Below are 15612 nucleotides of genomic sequence, written 5' to 3' on the forward strand. Positions count from 1 at the left end.
CTTAAAATTTCAAACGATAATGAAACACTGCTTTTAAGAATGTATTTTTTTTTTTGCTTAAACGTGATAAATATTATCATTTATATAGAGAACGAACTGTATTTCATGTCCGAAACCGGAAATAGCAAGTGCTCGCTGTAGTCCCGAGGTTACGTATAAATACACGTGAGATGTAAAGGGAATCAAAACATTTCAGATTTCTCTATCCTTATTCCTTATCCTCAAAGGTAATGTCATGTACACTGTGCAATATGTGTGTACAGTAGTATATCTGGTTTATTTGTTGACGAGAATATTTGACGTTTCTCTTTCTTGTCATTAACGAATACTTGTGTAAAACAGTCCTGCACTGCACTACATTCTACACACACTTGATGTAATCTCGGCTGAGATTCGACCTGGCTGAATATTTGTACTGTCGTACGCCTTCACTGTCAGTCCAAGTATTCAGCCAAGCCGAATCTCAGCCGAGATTACACTTGATGATGGGAAGAAGGAGCTATTAAGTATTCTCTTAGGGAAGTGAGCAGGCATGGTTGTAGTTATTCTCTTTAATAGAGAAGTCGAGAGGCAGAGCCTTCGTCGATTAAGGCTATGCCTCTCGACTTCTCTAAAGAGAATAGGTTGTAGTATTCCTGGCTACTTCTCTAGAGATCGAGATCACAGGAACCTGAAGTGTGGATAGCTTGTACAGATATTATATACACATACCCCCTTCTCTCTCCAGAATGATTTTTTTTTTTATACAGAACCAATAATTTATGTATCCAAAATGTATTATTTCCCCACCGATCACCCCTAAAGTTCTGCTTATGTCTTTCATCCAAATCCCATGCCATCTGTCTTATTTGTTTTATTCTGCCATTTATTTCATCGTACCTGACCTTTTACGTTCATTGAGAGCCTTGAAGGAATCCGTCTCGAAGCAGATAGCCCCCTGTTTGTTTACATGATTTGTTGCACACCTTTACATATAATAGTATCTCACAAGTGGTCATCTCAAAAGCTTACAGAAAATAGAAACTGACTATTCAGAACAACTTATGTTGGTGATTCAATGGTGGGGAAATAACATATTTTGGATAAATCATTGGTTCTGTATAAAAATAATTTCACTCTAGAAGGGGGGGTGGGTGTTATGTACATAATATCTATACAAGCTATCCACACTTAAGGTGATGGAGATGGGAGCTAGTGTGTCCATTAAAATTTCTATATTTAGCTATTATTATAAATATCATGTTTAATGGTGTGACCATATTTTTGAGGGCAAAGCAAAAAGTATTCAGGACAGTATTATTATTTATACCCATAACAGGGTTGCTTTCAAGATCTAGTTGCTAGGCTAGATATCTAGGTCTATTGAATGCACTATGAATTAATGATTGTTATCCCTATGTAAGGCTAGCCTAGATGTTCGTTTAATTTCAAAGCACTATCTAGCACTACAGAGATTTTGAACTGGATAAAAAAATTCTGAACTTATCCAGATGCACACGGATATAGCTATCAAAGCATCTTAACATCTTGTGACACAACTTCAGACATTTTATTTGCCTATTCATTGAACGCGGGAAATTTGATACAATTGATGTTAAAAAGTGCATTGTGAAGTCATATTTAGTGTTGTTGTTTAGCAAATTTACAAACATTGACAGCGATTTTTTTCTACCCATTGGTACTGGTACCGGTACCCATTCAATTGGGAAAAATAGCGTCAAATCAAAGAAATTGGGAATTTTCTACCAATGTATCGGCAAATGATTTCAACTAAAGAAAAGAAAAAAGAGTTCTACAAAACAAGAAGTAGTAAATTGGGAATTTTTAGTCTCAAAATTGGGAAAAAATTAATGGTTTTTGGCATTGGGAATGGTACCGTTTATCGGTACCAGTTATATAAGGAAAAAAATCGCTGATTGAAGACCTCCAGTACAACCAAGGATTGATTATATGATTGAAAAAAAATATGATTTAATACATGCTTTTACAGATTTTGTATAACATCTCAGAATGACACGAACCTGGGTAGATGAGATTCAAAATGGTGAATTACTTGTCTTCACTCTTGCATTCTACACCATTTTGACCAAAAATTTTTGAAGTTCCATAGTCCATTATATTTTCCTTTTATGCATGTATATGTGTTACCTATAGGGAGAGTTCTGCCCTCATGGCTCTATGGGTTGTTAGAGTTCGTTTCTATATATAGTTCTATAAAGCTCTTTAAAATAGCTTGATTTAGCTATTTGGAATCGAACCTTTTATTAAATCAATTTTTATAAGCATAAATTAACAATCAAATTTCATTGAGTTAAAAAAAAATTTCATTCATGTACACCTTAAAATACATTCTAAAAAAACAACTTTGTAAACTATGTTCATCAGGAAGAATTTTCATTCAAAATTGTCAAATGTTTAGGATTATTAATCTTCAGCATTGAATAAAAGTTGATAAGGTTCAACAGGTTACACATTGTAAAGTCATCGTATTAATCTATGCCTCAACACACACAGGTTAACAATATTAAGAAAATGATCTTTATATGAATATTCTTATTAATAAAACAATGTAATGTTACTATGATTTCTAATGAGATCAGTATAAACATGTTGGCACCTAAGAAATTCAATTTAATTTAAGCTGAGCTAGCTTAATCAAGCTATTTGAAATAGGTAAGGTTTATAAAGCTATAATAGCTTATTAAAGCTTTAAAGCAAAGTACAGAGTTTATTTGATCTATATATATGGATGATTTAAGACAACCAAGAAGTTTAAACAGTAACAATTAAGCATTATGTATATTGTAAAACATTGATATTTTTTCAGAATGAACAATACTGGAGGGAAAATGCCAGGGTTTGTAAGATTTGCAGGACCTTCTGGATTTCAAAATATCTCTCCAAGGTTTCACCAAAGAGCTCCACCTCCAAATCAGAATTTCTACTCTCCGCCTCCTCTACCAAGACACCAAGTACCATCACCAAGACACCAAGTATCATACTCAGATATGAATGTCTTCAACAGTGGGCCGAGAAGACCACAGGCAAATTTTGGCAAAAACGTTTTTCACTCTCCGCCAAACTTTCATGCACCTTCTCGACAACAGATTTCTTATGCAGAGTCGGACATGTTTACACCAAATTCTGAACCACAGCATAATGTTTTATCCCATCAGCAGTTTCATCCCATGCAAAACCCTCCACCAAGATTTCATTCAATGCCACATCAACAAAATGGAGTTCATATGCAGAATAAAAGAAATCAAAATGGCCAATGGGATAATGCTTTCCCGAGTAGAAATCAGGGGAATTTCTATGGGAATTTCACAGAGAATAATGCAGGTGGTATCAACCAGAGTGGAAATCAGAGGAAGCCCTGGAACAACAGTGTGTGGAACAATCTACCAAAAGGCACCAACAGACACCAGGAGTACACCCATAACAAGGTCTGAGACTTACACCGATATTTCAATAGGTTAATTTCCATTAGGTCATGAAATAAATAGGAACTTTCGATATGAAACCATATACCGATTTGTCAAACATTAAGTGGGAAGAAATGAAATATACAGCATTCATAATTTTCATCCGTTACAGTCCAAAACATTTAATTCGATGCTAAAAAATGTTCCTGCATGTCCATGCGGCGATAAATCTTTTCAATCTGCACTGAGTTAGTATCTACCCATTGCTTTGTGATGTCAAATGTTTTGACAGTAACAGATGAAAATCAGGAATGCTGTACATTTTATTTCTTGCGATTTGATGTTTGTCGGTCTTATGGGTAAACATGTACAATGTTTATTATGTATTGCATATAATAAAATAATGTAACAGTAAAGGTGATTATCATTTATTAACACCGAACGAAGCTTGGACAGGCCAGAGACTCGTCCGCGAAGCAAGGCTCTAAAGGTAACGTGTATAAGAAAAAAATGAGAAAATCAGCAAAGGAATAGAGATAATCTCTACATACGTTCACGGAAAATTTTGTGATCCATATGGGCCCCGCCATATTGTTTTGTTCGTTAGTTGCTTCTATGGTTATTCGTGTTTTAATTTGGAATGCCAAAAATACAAGACTGACGTGCAATTTGTAATTCAAACACTTAGTTTGTTAAAAATGAATGGGATAATTATTACTGTTACAGTTTTTAACCAATCATCAAATAGGAAAAAAGTAATACAACTAAATAGATGAACGAGTTCACGAGTTTCTTTAAATAAAGATATATGATATATTTTTGCTTATGTTTTTACCACTTTGAATTTGTTGGTTAGTGTTATTTAGTTTTTTAAAAACTGCTTTTTAAATTGCAAACGAGATGTATTGTTGTTTAAAATTGTTTGATTTGAAAGAGAGAGAAAAAAGCCGAGATGTGACGTCACAATGCACGCTTTACGTTGCCTGGTTGTGTATTCCCCGCATTAAATGAATAGGCGGATCCTTCATCTATCCTCATATGCCCCCCTTTCATATTTAGATGTTACTGGGCATTTAGCGCAAGGGGAAGTTCATAAATAAAATATATTTTTAAATGAATTATGAATTATGATTTATCGTAGAATTATGATTCTTACTTGGGACACCCTATTTCATGCTTCGCTCGGTCCAACGGTCACGCCGTATACATGTACATACTATGTTTATAGGAATCAATGGGAACTGTTATAAGTTTTTCATTAGTACAAAATCATTTGACTTTCTTATTGAATGTAACAAAGTTTGATAAAGGAAGCAATTTCAATTGTATCCCAAAAGTTTGCTAGATATGACTACAGCTGGAAGATGTATGGCATATAGTATAATTTAATTTGGAAAACACATTATACTTGATTCACATTGTTTGTTGTGATGTTGATGACATACCGTCATGTTTCATTTAATAGCATATTGCAGCCTATGTTGATGTGATTGGATTATCTTAATTTTGGTCTGATGCAGTCCTCTCTATATTGCACACTGATACCACTAGATATGTATAATTAGATATGCATAATTAGATATGTATAATTAGATATGTATAATTAGATATGCATAATTAGATATGTATAATTAGATATGTATAATTAGATATGCATAATTAGATATGCATAATTAGATATGCATAATTAGATATGTATAGTTAGATATGCATAATTAGATATGCATAATTAGATATGTATAATTAGATATGTATAATGTACTGACATTGGTATTTACAGAAGAAGAAGAAGCCCAAACCTGACAAAAGAGATCTGGCAGAAAACAATGTTTATTTCTGTGATACGTGTGACAGAGGATATAAAGTCCAGGAGAAATATCAGGAGCATATTGAGAGTCATGTCAAGGTCAGTTAGCTTTTATCATATTTATTTTTACACTGTTTTAATCACTGGTTTGCAGTCATCATTTTACTTCTCTTAATCTTCTGACAAAGACTGTTTATCCTCCTTGTTCTGAGGAAATGTAGTGATTATCTCCCTCGTTCCGAAGTAAAATGAGTTATATTTTGTAGTAATTATCCCCCTTGTACTGAGGTAACATGACTTATTTTGTAGTGCCGACATGATGGATGTCTGTACACAGCTCACCCTAAACTGGTGCGACTGCATGACAGAACAGTGAGTAGAAGTGTTTACACTGTTCCTATATATACGTGATCCAGTTCTATCCAGAATGAATGTTTTCCCCAATATAACAACATACAACAAAGTTGTGTCACTATTGTATGGATATATATATGGGGTTCAAGAGTTCACAGTTATGCAACTCAGCTGGGTGATATAATCGTTAACCTTTGACATTTTGGAAAATGACATTTCTGTATGATGTACTAAAATTCAGCTTCTAAAAGCAAGATATTGTTTGATATTGGTCAAAAATATAAGAAATAAAGCATCACTTTTTAAGCATCAGTTATGCAATATAAAATATACAGTTAGCACAAGGTCATATCTACACCTTATCAGGTATGGATAGTATAACTATAAGATAAGTTTATTCCAGTGCCCATAGGGCATAACAGCAAGACAGCTTATCAAGAAGGAAATTTCAAAAAAGAAAGTTTACAACATTTAGTTATTTATAACATTTCTTGTTTAAACATTTTAAATTGACAGAATTTATGTTCACTTTCTATAGATATTATGGCTAGCTTACAATAACTGAAATTTGAATTCAGTGGTGACGGTATACAGTAGAAATTTAGAACTTTTAACCCGCAGTGAGAGTATGAGTGTATTAAAGTTATTGTAACATATATTTAGTGCACTCATTATACAGTGTACTAGATACTGAACATAAAAAAGGATAGCATTGTCTTTGCTCTCCAACAACTGATATGATACATGTACAGGTGATATATATTGTAATTTTGATACATGTACAGGTGATATATATTGTAATTTTGATACCTGTACAGGTGTTGATGTATATTGTAATTTTGATACCTGTAGAGGTGTTGATGTATATTGTAATTTTGATACCTGTACAGGTGTTGATGTATATTGTAATTTTGATACATGTACAGGTGTTGATGTATATTGTAATTTTGATACCTGTAGAGGTGTTGATGTATATTGTAATTTTGATACCTGTACAGGTGTTGATGTATATTGTAATTTTGATACCTGTAGAGGTGTTGATGTATATTGTAATTTTGATACCTGTACAGATGTTGATGTATATTGTAATTTTGATACCTGTACAGGTGTTGATGTATATTGTAATTTTGATACATGTACAGGTGTTGATGTATATTGTAATTTTGATACCTGTAGAGGTGTTGATGTAATTTTGATACCTGTACAGGTGTTGATGTATATTGTAATTTTGATACCTGTACAGGTGTTGATGTATATTGTAATTTTGATACCTGTAGAGGTGTTGATGTATATTGTAATTTTGATACCTGTAGAGGTGTTGATGTATATTGTAATTTTGATACCTGTACAGGTGTTGATGTAATTTTGATACCTGTACAGGTGTTGATGTATATTGTAATTTTGATACCTGTACAGGTGTTGATGTATATTGTAACTTTGATACCTGTACGGGTGTTGATGTACATTGTAATTTTGAAACCTGTAGAGGTGTTGATGTATATTGTAATTTTGATACCTGTACAGGTGTTGATGTATATTGTAATTTTGATACCTGTACAGGTGTTGATGTGTATTGTAATTTTGATACCTGTACAGGTGTTGATGTATATTGTAATTTTGATACCTGTACAGGTGTTGATGTATATTGTAATTTTGATACCTGTACAGGTGTTGATGTATATTGTAATTTTGATACCTGTACAGGTGTTGATGTATATTGTAATTTTCATTTTAGCAACATTCTAGTGGACTTGCATCCAAAATATGGAAGCTTGAATCTCCTGAGGAGATAAACAAGTGGAGAGAAGAAAGGAAAAGGTATAATCAGTTCACAGAATTTATCCACAAAATCCTGAAAATGAAAGTCTCTCCCTGAAAATACGCCATTACTGGAAAACAACCATCTTCGCTAAGCCAAGGACGACGCTCCATGGTGAATCATATGAAAAGACAAATACTGTGGAGTATCACCCTTGGCTAGCAAAGATGGAAAACATTCTCACATGAAAATATGCCAACTGTGGCAAATAGTTGCAGCATTATTATGTCAGGGGGAGACATATTGTTTTTGTACTTTCTGTCCGTCCATCACAAAATCTTGTGTGAACACTTCTTCTCCTATATGGCTTATTGGATTGACTTGAAACTTTGTACAATGCTCTACTACCATTTGTAGATGTGCATATTGGTTGGACAGGAGGATCCAATTATTTTGCTAAAAGTTATAGTGGATCTAAGAGGGATAGAGGATGTTAAAATAGCTTGTGAACGCTTCTCTTCCAGTATGGCTTAGATTATCTGATAGACTTGAAATTTTGTACAATACTTCAATGCCATTTGCTGATGTGCATATTAGGAGACAGGAGGATCCAACTATTATCCTTAAAGTTATAGTGGATCTGAGGGGTGGAGGGTGTAAAATAGTTTGTGAACACTTCTATGTGGCTTATCAGAGTTCATAATGTGTATGTTCCTGCTCATGCTTTCTCCTCCATACTATGTAGTACGTTAAGGGGAGGAGGTTTCATTTGGAACACTTCCAATTTGGGTAGCTGGGGAGACATTTGTTTTTCATAAAAACAATCACTAGTATTAATTAGTAACATTACTTGCCTTTTTTCTCTGAAGAAAAAAATGTTGAACAGTACCAGTATATCCATTTTTTTTCATTTATGTTTCAGAAATTTTCCAACAGCTGAAAATATGAAGAGGAAGAAAGTGATATTGGAGGAAAAAATAGCACGGGGTGAAGTCATTGAGACCAAAACATTTGGGTAAGTGAAAGAGTAATGAACATGTAAGTAGCAGTATAGCTAGGTATGAGTAGCAGTATAGCTAGGTATGAGTAGTAGTATAGCTAGGTACGAGTAGCAGTATAGCTATAGGTACGAGTAGCAGTATAGCTAGGTACAAGTATCAGTATAGCTAGGTACGAGTATCAGTATAGTTAGGTACGAGTAGCAGTATAGCTAGGTACGAGTAGCAATATAGCTAGATACAAGTAGCAGTATAGCTAGGTATGAGTAGCAATATAGCTGGATACAAGTAGCAGTATAGCTAGGTACGAGTATCAATATAGCTAGATACAAGTAGTATAGCTAGATACAAGTAGCAGTATAGCTAGGTATGAGTAGCAATATAGCTAGATACAAGTAGCAGTATAGCTAGGTATGAGTAGCAATATAGCTAGGTACGAGTATCAGTATAGCTAGGTACGAGTAGCAGTATAGCTAGGTATGAGTAGCAATATAGCTAGATACAAGTAGCAGTATAGCTAGGTATGAGTAGCAATATAGCTGGATACAAGTAGCAGTATAGCTAGGTACGAGTAGCAATATAGCTGGATACAAGTAGCAGTATAGCTAGGTACGAGTAGCAATATAGCTAGATACAAGTAGCAGTATAGCTATAGCTAGGTACGAGTAGCAGTATAGCTAGGTATGAGTAGCAATATAGCTAGATACAAGTAGCAGTATAGCTAGGTATGAGTAGCAATATAGCTGGATACAAGTAGCAGTATAGCTAGGTACGAGTAGCAATATAGCTAGATACAAGTAGCAGTATAGCTAGGTACGAGTAGCAATATAGCTAGATACAAGTAGCAGTATAGCTAGGTATGAGTAGCAATATAGCTAGGTACGAGTATCAGTATAACTAGGTATGAGTAGCAGTATAGCTAGGTACGAGTAGCAATATAGCTAGATACAAGTAGCAGTATAGCTAGGTACGAGTAGCAATATAGCTGGATACAAGTAGCAGTGTAGCTAGGTACGAGTAGCAATATAGCTAGATACAAGTAGCAGTATAGCTAGGTACAAGTAGCAATATAGCTAGATACAAGTAGCAGTATAGCTAGGTATGAGTAGCAATATAGCTAGATACAAGTAGCAGTATAGCTAGGTATGAGTAGCAATATAGCTAGGTACGAGTAGCAGTATAGCTAGGGATGAGTCACAGTATAGCTAAGTAGGAGTAGCAATCCAGCTTGGAATCACTTGCAATCCATCAAAGAATCATCGGCAATCTAATTAGGAATGAATAGCATTTCAGCTACAATGTAAGGCTCAGTAGTGGCCCAGCTAGGAATCGATAGCAATCCAACTAAGGATCAGTAGAATTAACAGTCCAGGTAGGAATCGGTAGAATTAGTAACAATCCAGCTACGGACAAGGGACAGTCCAGATAGGAATCAGTAGAAATCCAGTTGCAATATGAAAAGTGATTTATAAATGTTTTATACATTGTAGTTCTATAATTATGATAATTTTTTACAATACAGTAAAGTTTTGTAGAAATGTTTTGTTGATGTGCAAGGACCTTACTACAAACCACAGTTTGAGCACATTTATTTCTTTGGTTTCTTATTGGATCATATTTATTGGATCATATCATGGGTTCAGGGTGAGGTCCTAATAACTATGCAAGTTTTTCCTCAAAACTTGTCTTATGAACAAGTGGGCAGTTTATTCCAGTAAAGTGATAGGATCTCTTGCTTTGCAGAGACCACGATTCATTCATTCTATGTAATCAATTGTATTGAGCCAATAACTCATTTTTGTCTTTAACAGTTATTCATATGTAATGGGTGCATTTGATAACTATGACATAAAAAGTCACAATTTCATTGCAGGAAAATGAGAAATAGAGGTGGAAAGAGAGATAAATTTGGAAAAGGGAAGAACAGGCGACAGAACAATGGGAATGACCAGAAAAGTACAAGGGACACACCAAACAGCAGTCTTGTTAAATCAGGAGTCACAAAGGTATACCAAACAGTAGTCCTGTTAAATCAGGAGTCACTGTCACAAAGGTAAACCAAACAGTAGTCACTGTCACAAAGGTATACCAAACAGTAGTCCTGCTAAATCAGGAGTCACTGTCACAAAGGTATACCAAACAGTAGTCACTGTCACAAAGGTATACCAAACAGTAGTCTTGTTAAATCAGGAGTCACAAAGGTATACCAAACAGTAGTCCTGCTAAATCAGGAGTCACTGTCACAAAGGTAAACCAAACAGTAGTCACTGTCACAAAGGTATACCAAACAGTAGTCACTGTCACAAAGGTATACCAAACAGTAGTCCTGTTAAATCAGGAGTCGCTGTCACAAAGGTATACCAAACAGTAGTCACTGTCACAAAGGTATACCAAACAGTAGTCCTGCTAAATCAGGAGTCACAAAGGTATACCAAACAGTAGTCCTGTTAAATCAGGAGTCACTGTCACAAAGGTAAACCAAACAGTAGTCACTGTCACAAAGGTATACCAAACAGTAGTCCTGTTATATCAGGAGTCACAAAGGTATACCAAACAGTAGTCCTGTTATATCAGGAGTCACAAAGGTATACCAAACAGTAGTCCTGTTAAATCAGGAGTCACTGTCACAAAGGTATACCAAACAGTAGTCACTGTCACAAAGGTATACCAAACAGTAGTCCTGGTAAATCAGGAGTCACTGTCACAAAGGTAGCTATGTATTGTGTAATTAAAAAGCCTAATTTGACCCTGGAAAAAGGGGAAAATTTATGTGAAATCTTCATGACTTGAAAATGTTCTCTCAAACTTTGTCTGTCAAAAGCACCAACAACACCACTTATAATCCTTACTTTTATTTCAACTACACCAGATACAGTAAATAATTATTGATTGATATATATAAACAATATAAATTATGTTCTCCATTCTGCTGTATGTTTGTGGAAAGGAAAATGGTCCAAAATCGTGCACTTTTTCATCAAGAGCTAAAATATCCAGGAAAAGTCATACATTTATGATGTCATTATATTGAAAATGATCACCAGCTTCTATTGGTAAACATATGCCAGAAAGCTGTGAATACACTCGCCACCAAAACTGACCTCTAGAAAATTGAAAGTCATTTACCGAGCCAAATTAGGCCTATGCCTACCGGGTAACTGCAAATATGTGGTCCTCCTTGGATTTTAACAATCTGACATTTCTGAGGTCTACATTATTTCAGCAAGCTCAACTCAGACATAGTTCTTTCTTATACCATGTGAAAATACAAATTATATGTAAATAGTTACCAATGACAATATCTTTATTTTCTTAAACTGGATATAGAGATTATAAAGTATGGAGAATTAAATAGAATGAACATGATATAGATGTAGGTGGTGGGTAAAGGTTCAATTTGGGGAAAAAAAACCCAAAAAACAATGATATTTTGTTGTCCATGGATGGATCGATTAACCTGGAGAACATACTCTCTCAGAAATGTTAACATGCTGTCAATAACTGCAAATAGAAACTGACCATCACCAGTTATAAAGGACGGCAACCAATTTACATGTATCTTTTCACTGGTCACTCCTTGATAATTTACTATATCTACTTAGTACTATAAACACTGTCATGAAGCAAGATTGGGAAGTTTAAAAACGTGAGTAGTGGCATACAATGAGGGTAATTATATATTTTTTAAGGAAAAACTTTCCTAACAGAATACTGGTCTGACAATAAAGTACTGGTATGAGGATGAACTGAGAGGATATCATTCAAAATGTGACTTCTTTTTTTTTTGGCAACAGACGAACATTAAATTGAAAATTGCATGTATTTCATGTTCTTTACAGTTAATCTGTGTGTCTTGTCTTGTCTGGTAGGAAAACGCTAATACTACAAAGGAAGATGTGAAGAGTTTTAATGGTGACCCGCTGTCAATGCTGGAGGGATTAGAAGAAAGCGCTCCCAATTCTGTCAATACTGTGACTACGTTTGGAGGACTAGCCACGCTGATGGCTGTGTACAGTGATAGTGATGATGGAAAACAAACACAGACAGACAGACAGGCAGGTTAGTGTGTAAATGCAGGCTGTACAAACAATAAGGAAAAAATGTGAATCCAAGAATCTATATTATCACAAACTCATGTAAGTGTGCATATGAAAAGAAAACTCAGGTAATAGTGTAGAAGGTGTACACGTTTGTTGCCATTGATTTTGAAACAGATTCCTCACACATTTATCCTCTCGTGATGATTTTCAGATGTTATTGAAGATGCTGAAAATAAAGAGCCAAGTACTTCTTGTCCACCGAAGAACAAGAAAATACGGAAGAGAAAGAGACAAAGGAGAAATGGTCATGATGATGACAGCAGTCGAGCCAAAATCAAGAGGAAGTCTACTTTGTTGGAAAAGGTATAAGCATTTTGTGTGTTGGAAAAGGTATAAGCATTTTGTGGACTTTGTTATTACAGTTTCTTCCCTATTTATTACCTGCATTACTGACAAATATAGGTAGACATATAGCATGTCTTAACAAATTTGTGCAAAGGGAATTTGTGTATTTTGTAAATTCTAATTGTTAAGTTTTGCAGCATTGCAGGACTTAGATTTATGCATCATAAGACAAAGTCATTCAGTTTTAGGCCAAATGTGTGTTTCGTTAGAATACAGTACATTCACTCAAGACATTTTTTGTTTTCATAAATAACGAAATGATTTGAAAATATGTGGCTGGAATTTGACTTGTAGACCTTTATAACATCCTTAGCCCTGTGATCTACCACTTAGCCTTTCAAGCTGATAGCTACAGTCCATTATAATGCCATGTAAATTGAGACCTGACTAATATCCTAATTATCTAAATACCAAGGCTGCTAAGTATGATAGATACATCTTTATCAATTATTTATATTTATTATTGATTCCCACTTCTGTTTATTTATATCATTGATTCTCCCTTCTGTTTATTTATATCATTGATTCCCACTTATTTATATCATTGATTCCCACTTCTGTTTATTTATATCATTAATTCCCACTTCTGTTTATTTATATCATTGATTCCCGCTTCTGTTTTTTTTATATCATTGATTCCCGCTTCTGTTTATTTATATCATTAATTCCAACTTCTGTTTTCAGCTCTTGGCTCCCAACATAAGACGAGAGAGGAACCTAATCCTACAGTGTGTTCACCACATTGTGAAGGAAAACTTCTTTGGAGTGGGCAGTTGCAAAGAGTTGAATTCAACATCCAATGATAAGAATGAAAGTTGTTTTACGAACACTGAGATAAATGAGACAACTAATGTTGAATATGTAGAAGACTGTAGAACAAAGCATAAGTTAGAAACGCCAATGAACAAGTCAGGTGTTCAAGGAGTGGAACCCGGAGATGATCAAAACAGTGGCCAGGATACTCAAGAAGAATTGACTGAAAATCTGGTCACTGAGTTTAATATTGATGATCATGCCTGGGAATGAACTGTTGATTGTCTGAATGAAATATAAAACTGTTATGTCTGTACACAGTGTTGGTTTATTTCACAAAAAAGAAATCTCTAATGATGAGGTTCTAGAGAAATCAATGAATGCAAGGAAGTGTTTTAAGTAAATGTGTATTAATACGACTTTAATGAGATTATTAAGGCAAGGACTTTCCCCCCACCATGTTTCAAGATGATGTTGGTTTAGTATCCTTGTAGATATAAATACACTGTAAATGCATACTAGAAGCAAGTTAGTAAGAATATTTTGTAGATCCTTGACATTAGTATCATTATTTTTCTCTACCCATGACTGACCTTTACTAATTAACCTTGGTCATTGTTAATTAATTAACCTTGATCATAATACACTCTTCTATTTTAAACCGTCAGTCATTGTGCGTGATTGAGCGTCTCACTAGTTTTATTCCAGTTTTCTGACCAGACAAAGTTTGTGATGGACTGCCACACAGAATGATTAATATGCATGTACACCCAATACAAAGTGAGGTGAATTTGAAACCAACATGAAGTTAGATAAGCATTTCATAACATCGGGGATCTATGAATTATTGTAAATACCTGATATGTTGAATAATCCCCTGGCATGGGCATCTTGTTTGAATATCATATTTTGGGAGAATACTCATTATATGATGTTATTTGCTAATCATAACTTCATTATGTGTCAGATATATTAGGTAGTAGTTTTGGGAGCCCACCTGCAACATCCTCTTCGGGACAGCATGTACCCCAGTCCCCAGGTACAGAAAAACTTACCACATTCTAATGCTAAACAGCAGCACAGAAAGAACGGAGCTCTAGTGTTTCTTTTGTCCGCTCCTGAAAAGGTGTCAATAGCAAATGGTCAGATATCAGATCTTGTGCTGTCTGGCTTGTCATAAATGAAAGTACTGTAAGGAACAAGAGTGCACCAATGCTGGGACTGGATATAAGACATATTAGCTGTGCAGATTCACATCCCTTTAAAGGATTTGTTGATGGACAGTGCATTGGTTTTTATGACCATGATGGAATTGGCATGTATTCACCGAAATGTGAGTTTAAGAACTGGACACTTTCGAATAACGGTTAACCTTTGCACTTTCCTATACTTAATTAAGTATAGATCAATGACCCTCCTGTATAAAAATTGCACTCACCTTGAGCCATCAGCTTTTACCATCACAGCTCCAAGACCTTCATTACAGTAGGTATTTTTTGCCAATTGACTTTATCAAGATGTAGACTATTGTGTGGCTTGATCAGGATGGACTTTGTCATTGCTGTCAAGATTCCCTTTTGGATTCAACTTGAAACTTCATCAGTGTCTTAATCAGGTGTATGCACCACATAATACATTAATCATCTAGCTACGTCGGGTATTTTTAGTAGATTTTCCATCACATAATTTTTATCAAAGAAGATAATTTTTCCAATTTCAACTGCAAAAAGATGAGCTTCTAATCATTTACTAGTCATGTGAATTTCATCTAGTAATCTGAGTGACGAGAAAACACAGGAATCGGTAATTTTATATGTAATGATAGTTGTAATGGTCTATACCATACCACACATAATAAAAACACAGCTATTTCACTTTCATCATAAACACACTGTTTTACATTTGATAATTGCATACCCTAGCTTGTAAAGTTAATAAATGTTAACAGTTTTAGTTTGCATTTTTACAATATAATTACCCCCAATCATTTGTAACAGAAAAATTAGATTTAAACTCTAAAGCAAATTATTAAGGCTTTAACATACTATATTCACATGTAATTTTGGGCAGG

The 15612-nt window shown here is 34.6% G+C and overlaps 1 protein-coding gene across 1 annotated transcript; it reads left to right on the forward strand.

Moving 5' to 3' along the window:
• The first annotated feature begins 105 nt into the window (after window positions 1-105).
• LOC125660462 (FMR1-interacting protein NUFIP1-like) lies at window positions 106-13857 on the forward strand. The gene is made up of 10 exons (XM_056148490.1): window positions 106-227; window positions 2828-3446; window positions 5206-5331; window positions 5542-5604; window positions 7322-7404; window positions 8268-8360; window positions 10217-10349; window positions 12213-12402; window positions 12595-12746; window positions 13473-13857. The coding sequence occupies exons 2-10, from the start codon at window positions 2829-2831 to the stop codon at window positions 13812-13814; spliced, it is 1800 nt and encodes a 599-aa protein (XP_056004465.1). The 5' UTR covers window positions 106-227; window position 2828; the 3' UTR covers window positions 13815-13857.
• Window positions 13858-15612: the final 1755 nt, after the last annotated feature.

Source organism: Ostrea edulis, chromosome 9 (genome assembly GCF_947568905.1).
Source record: "Ostrea edulis chromosome 9, xbOstEdul1.1, whole genome shotgun sequence".
NCBI lineage: Eukaryota > Metazoa > Mollusca > Bivalvia > Ostreida > Ostreidae > Ostrea > Ostrea edulis.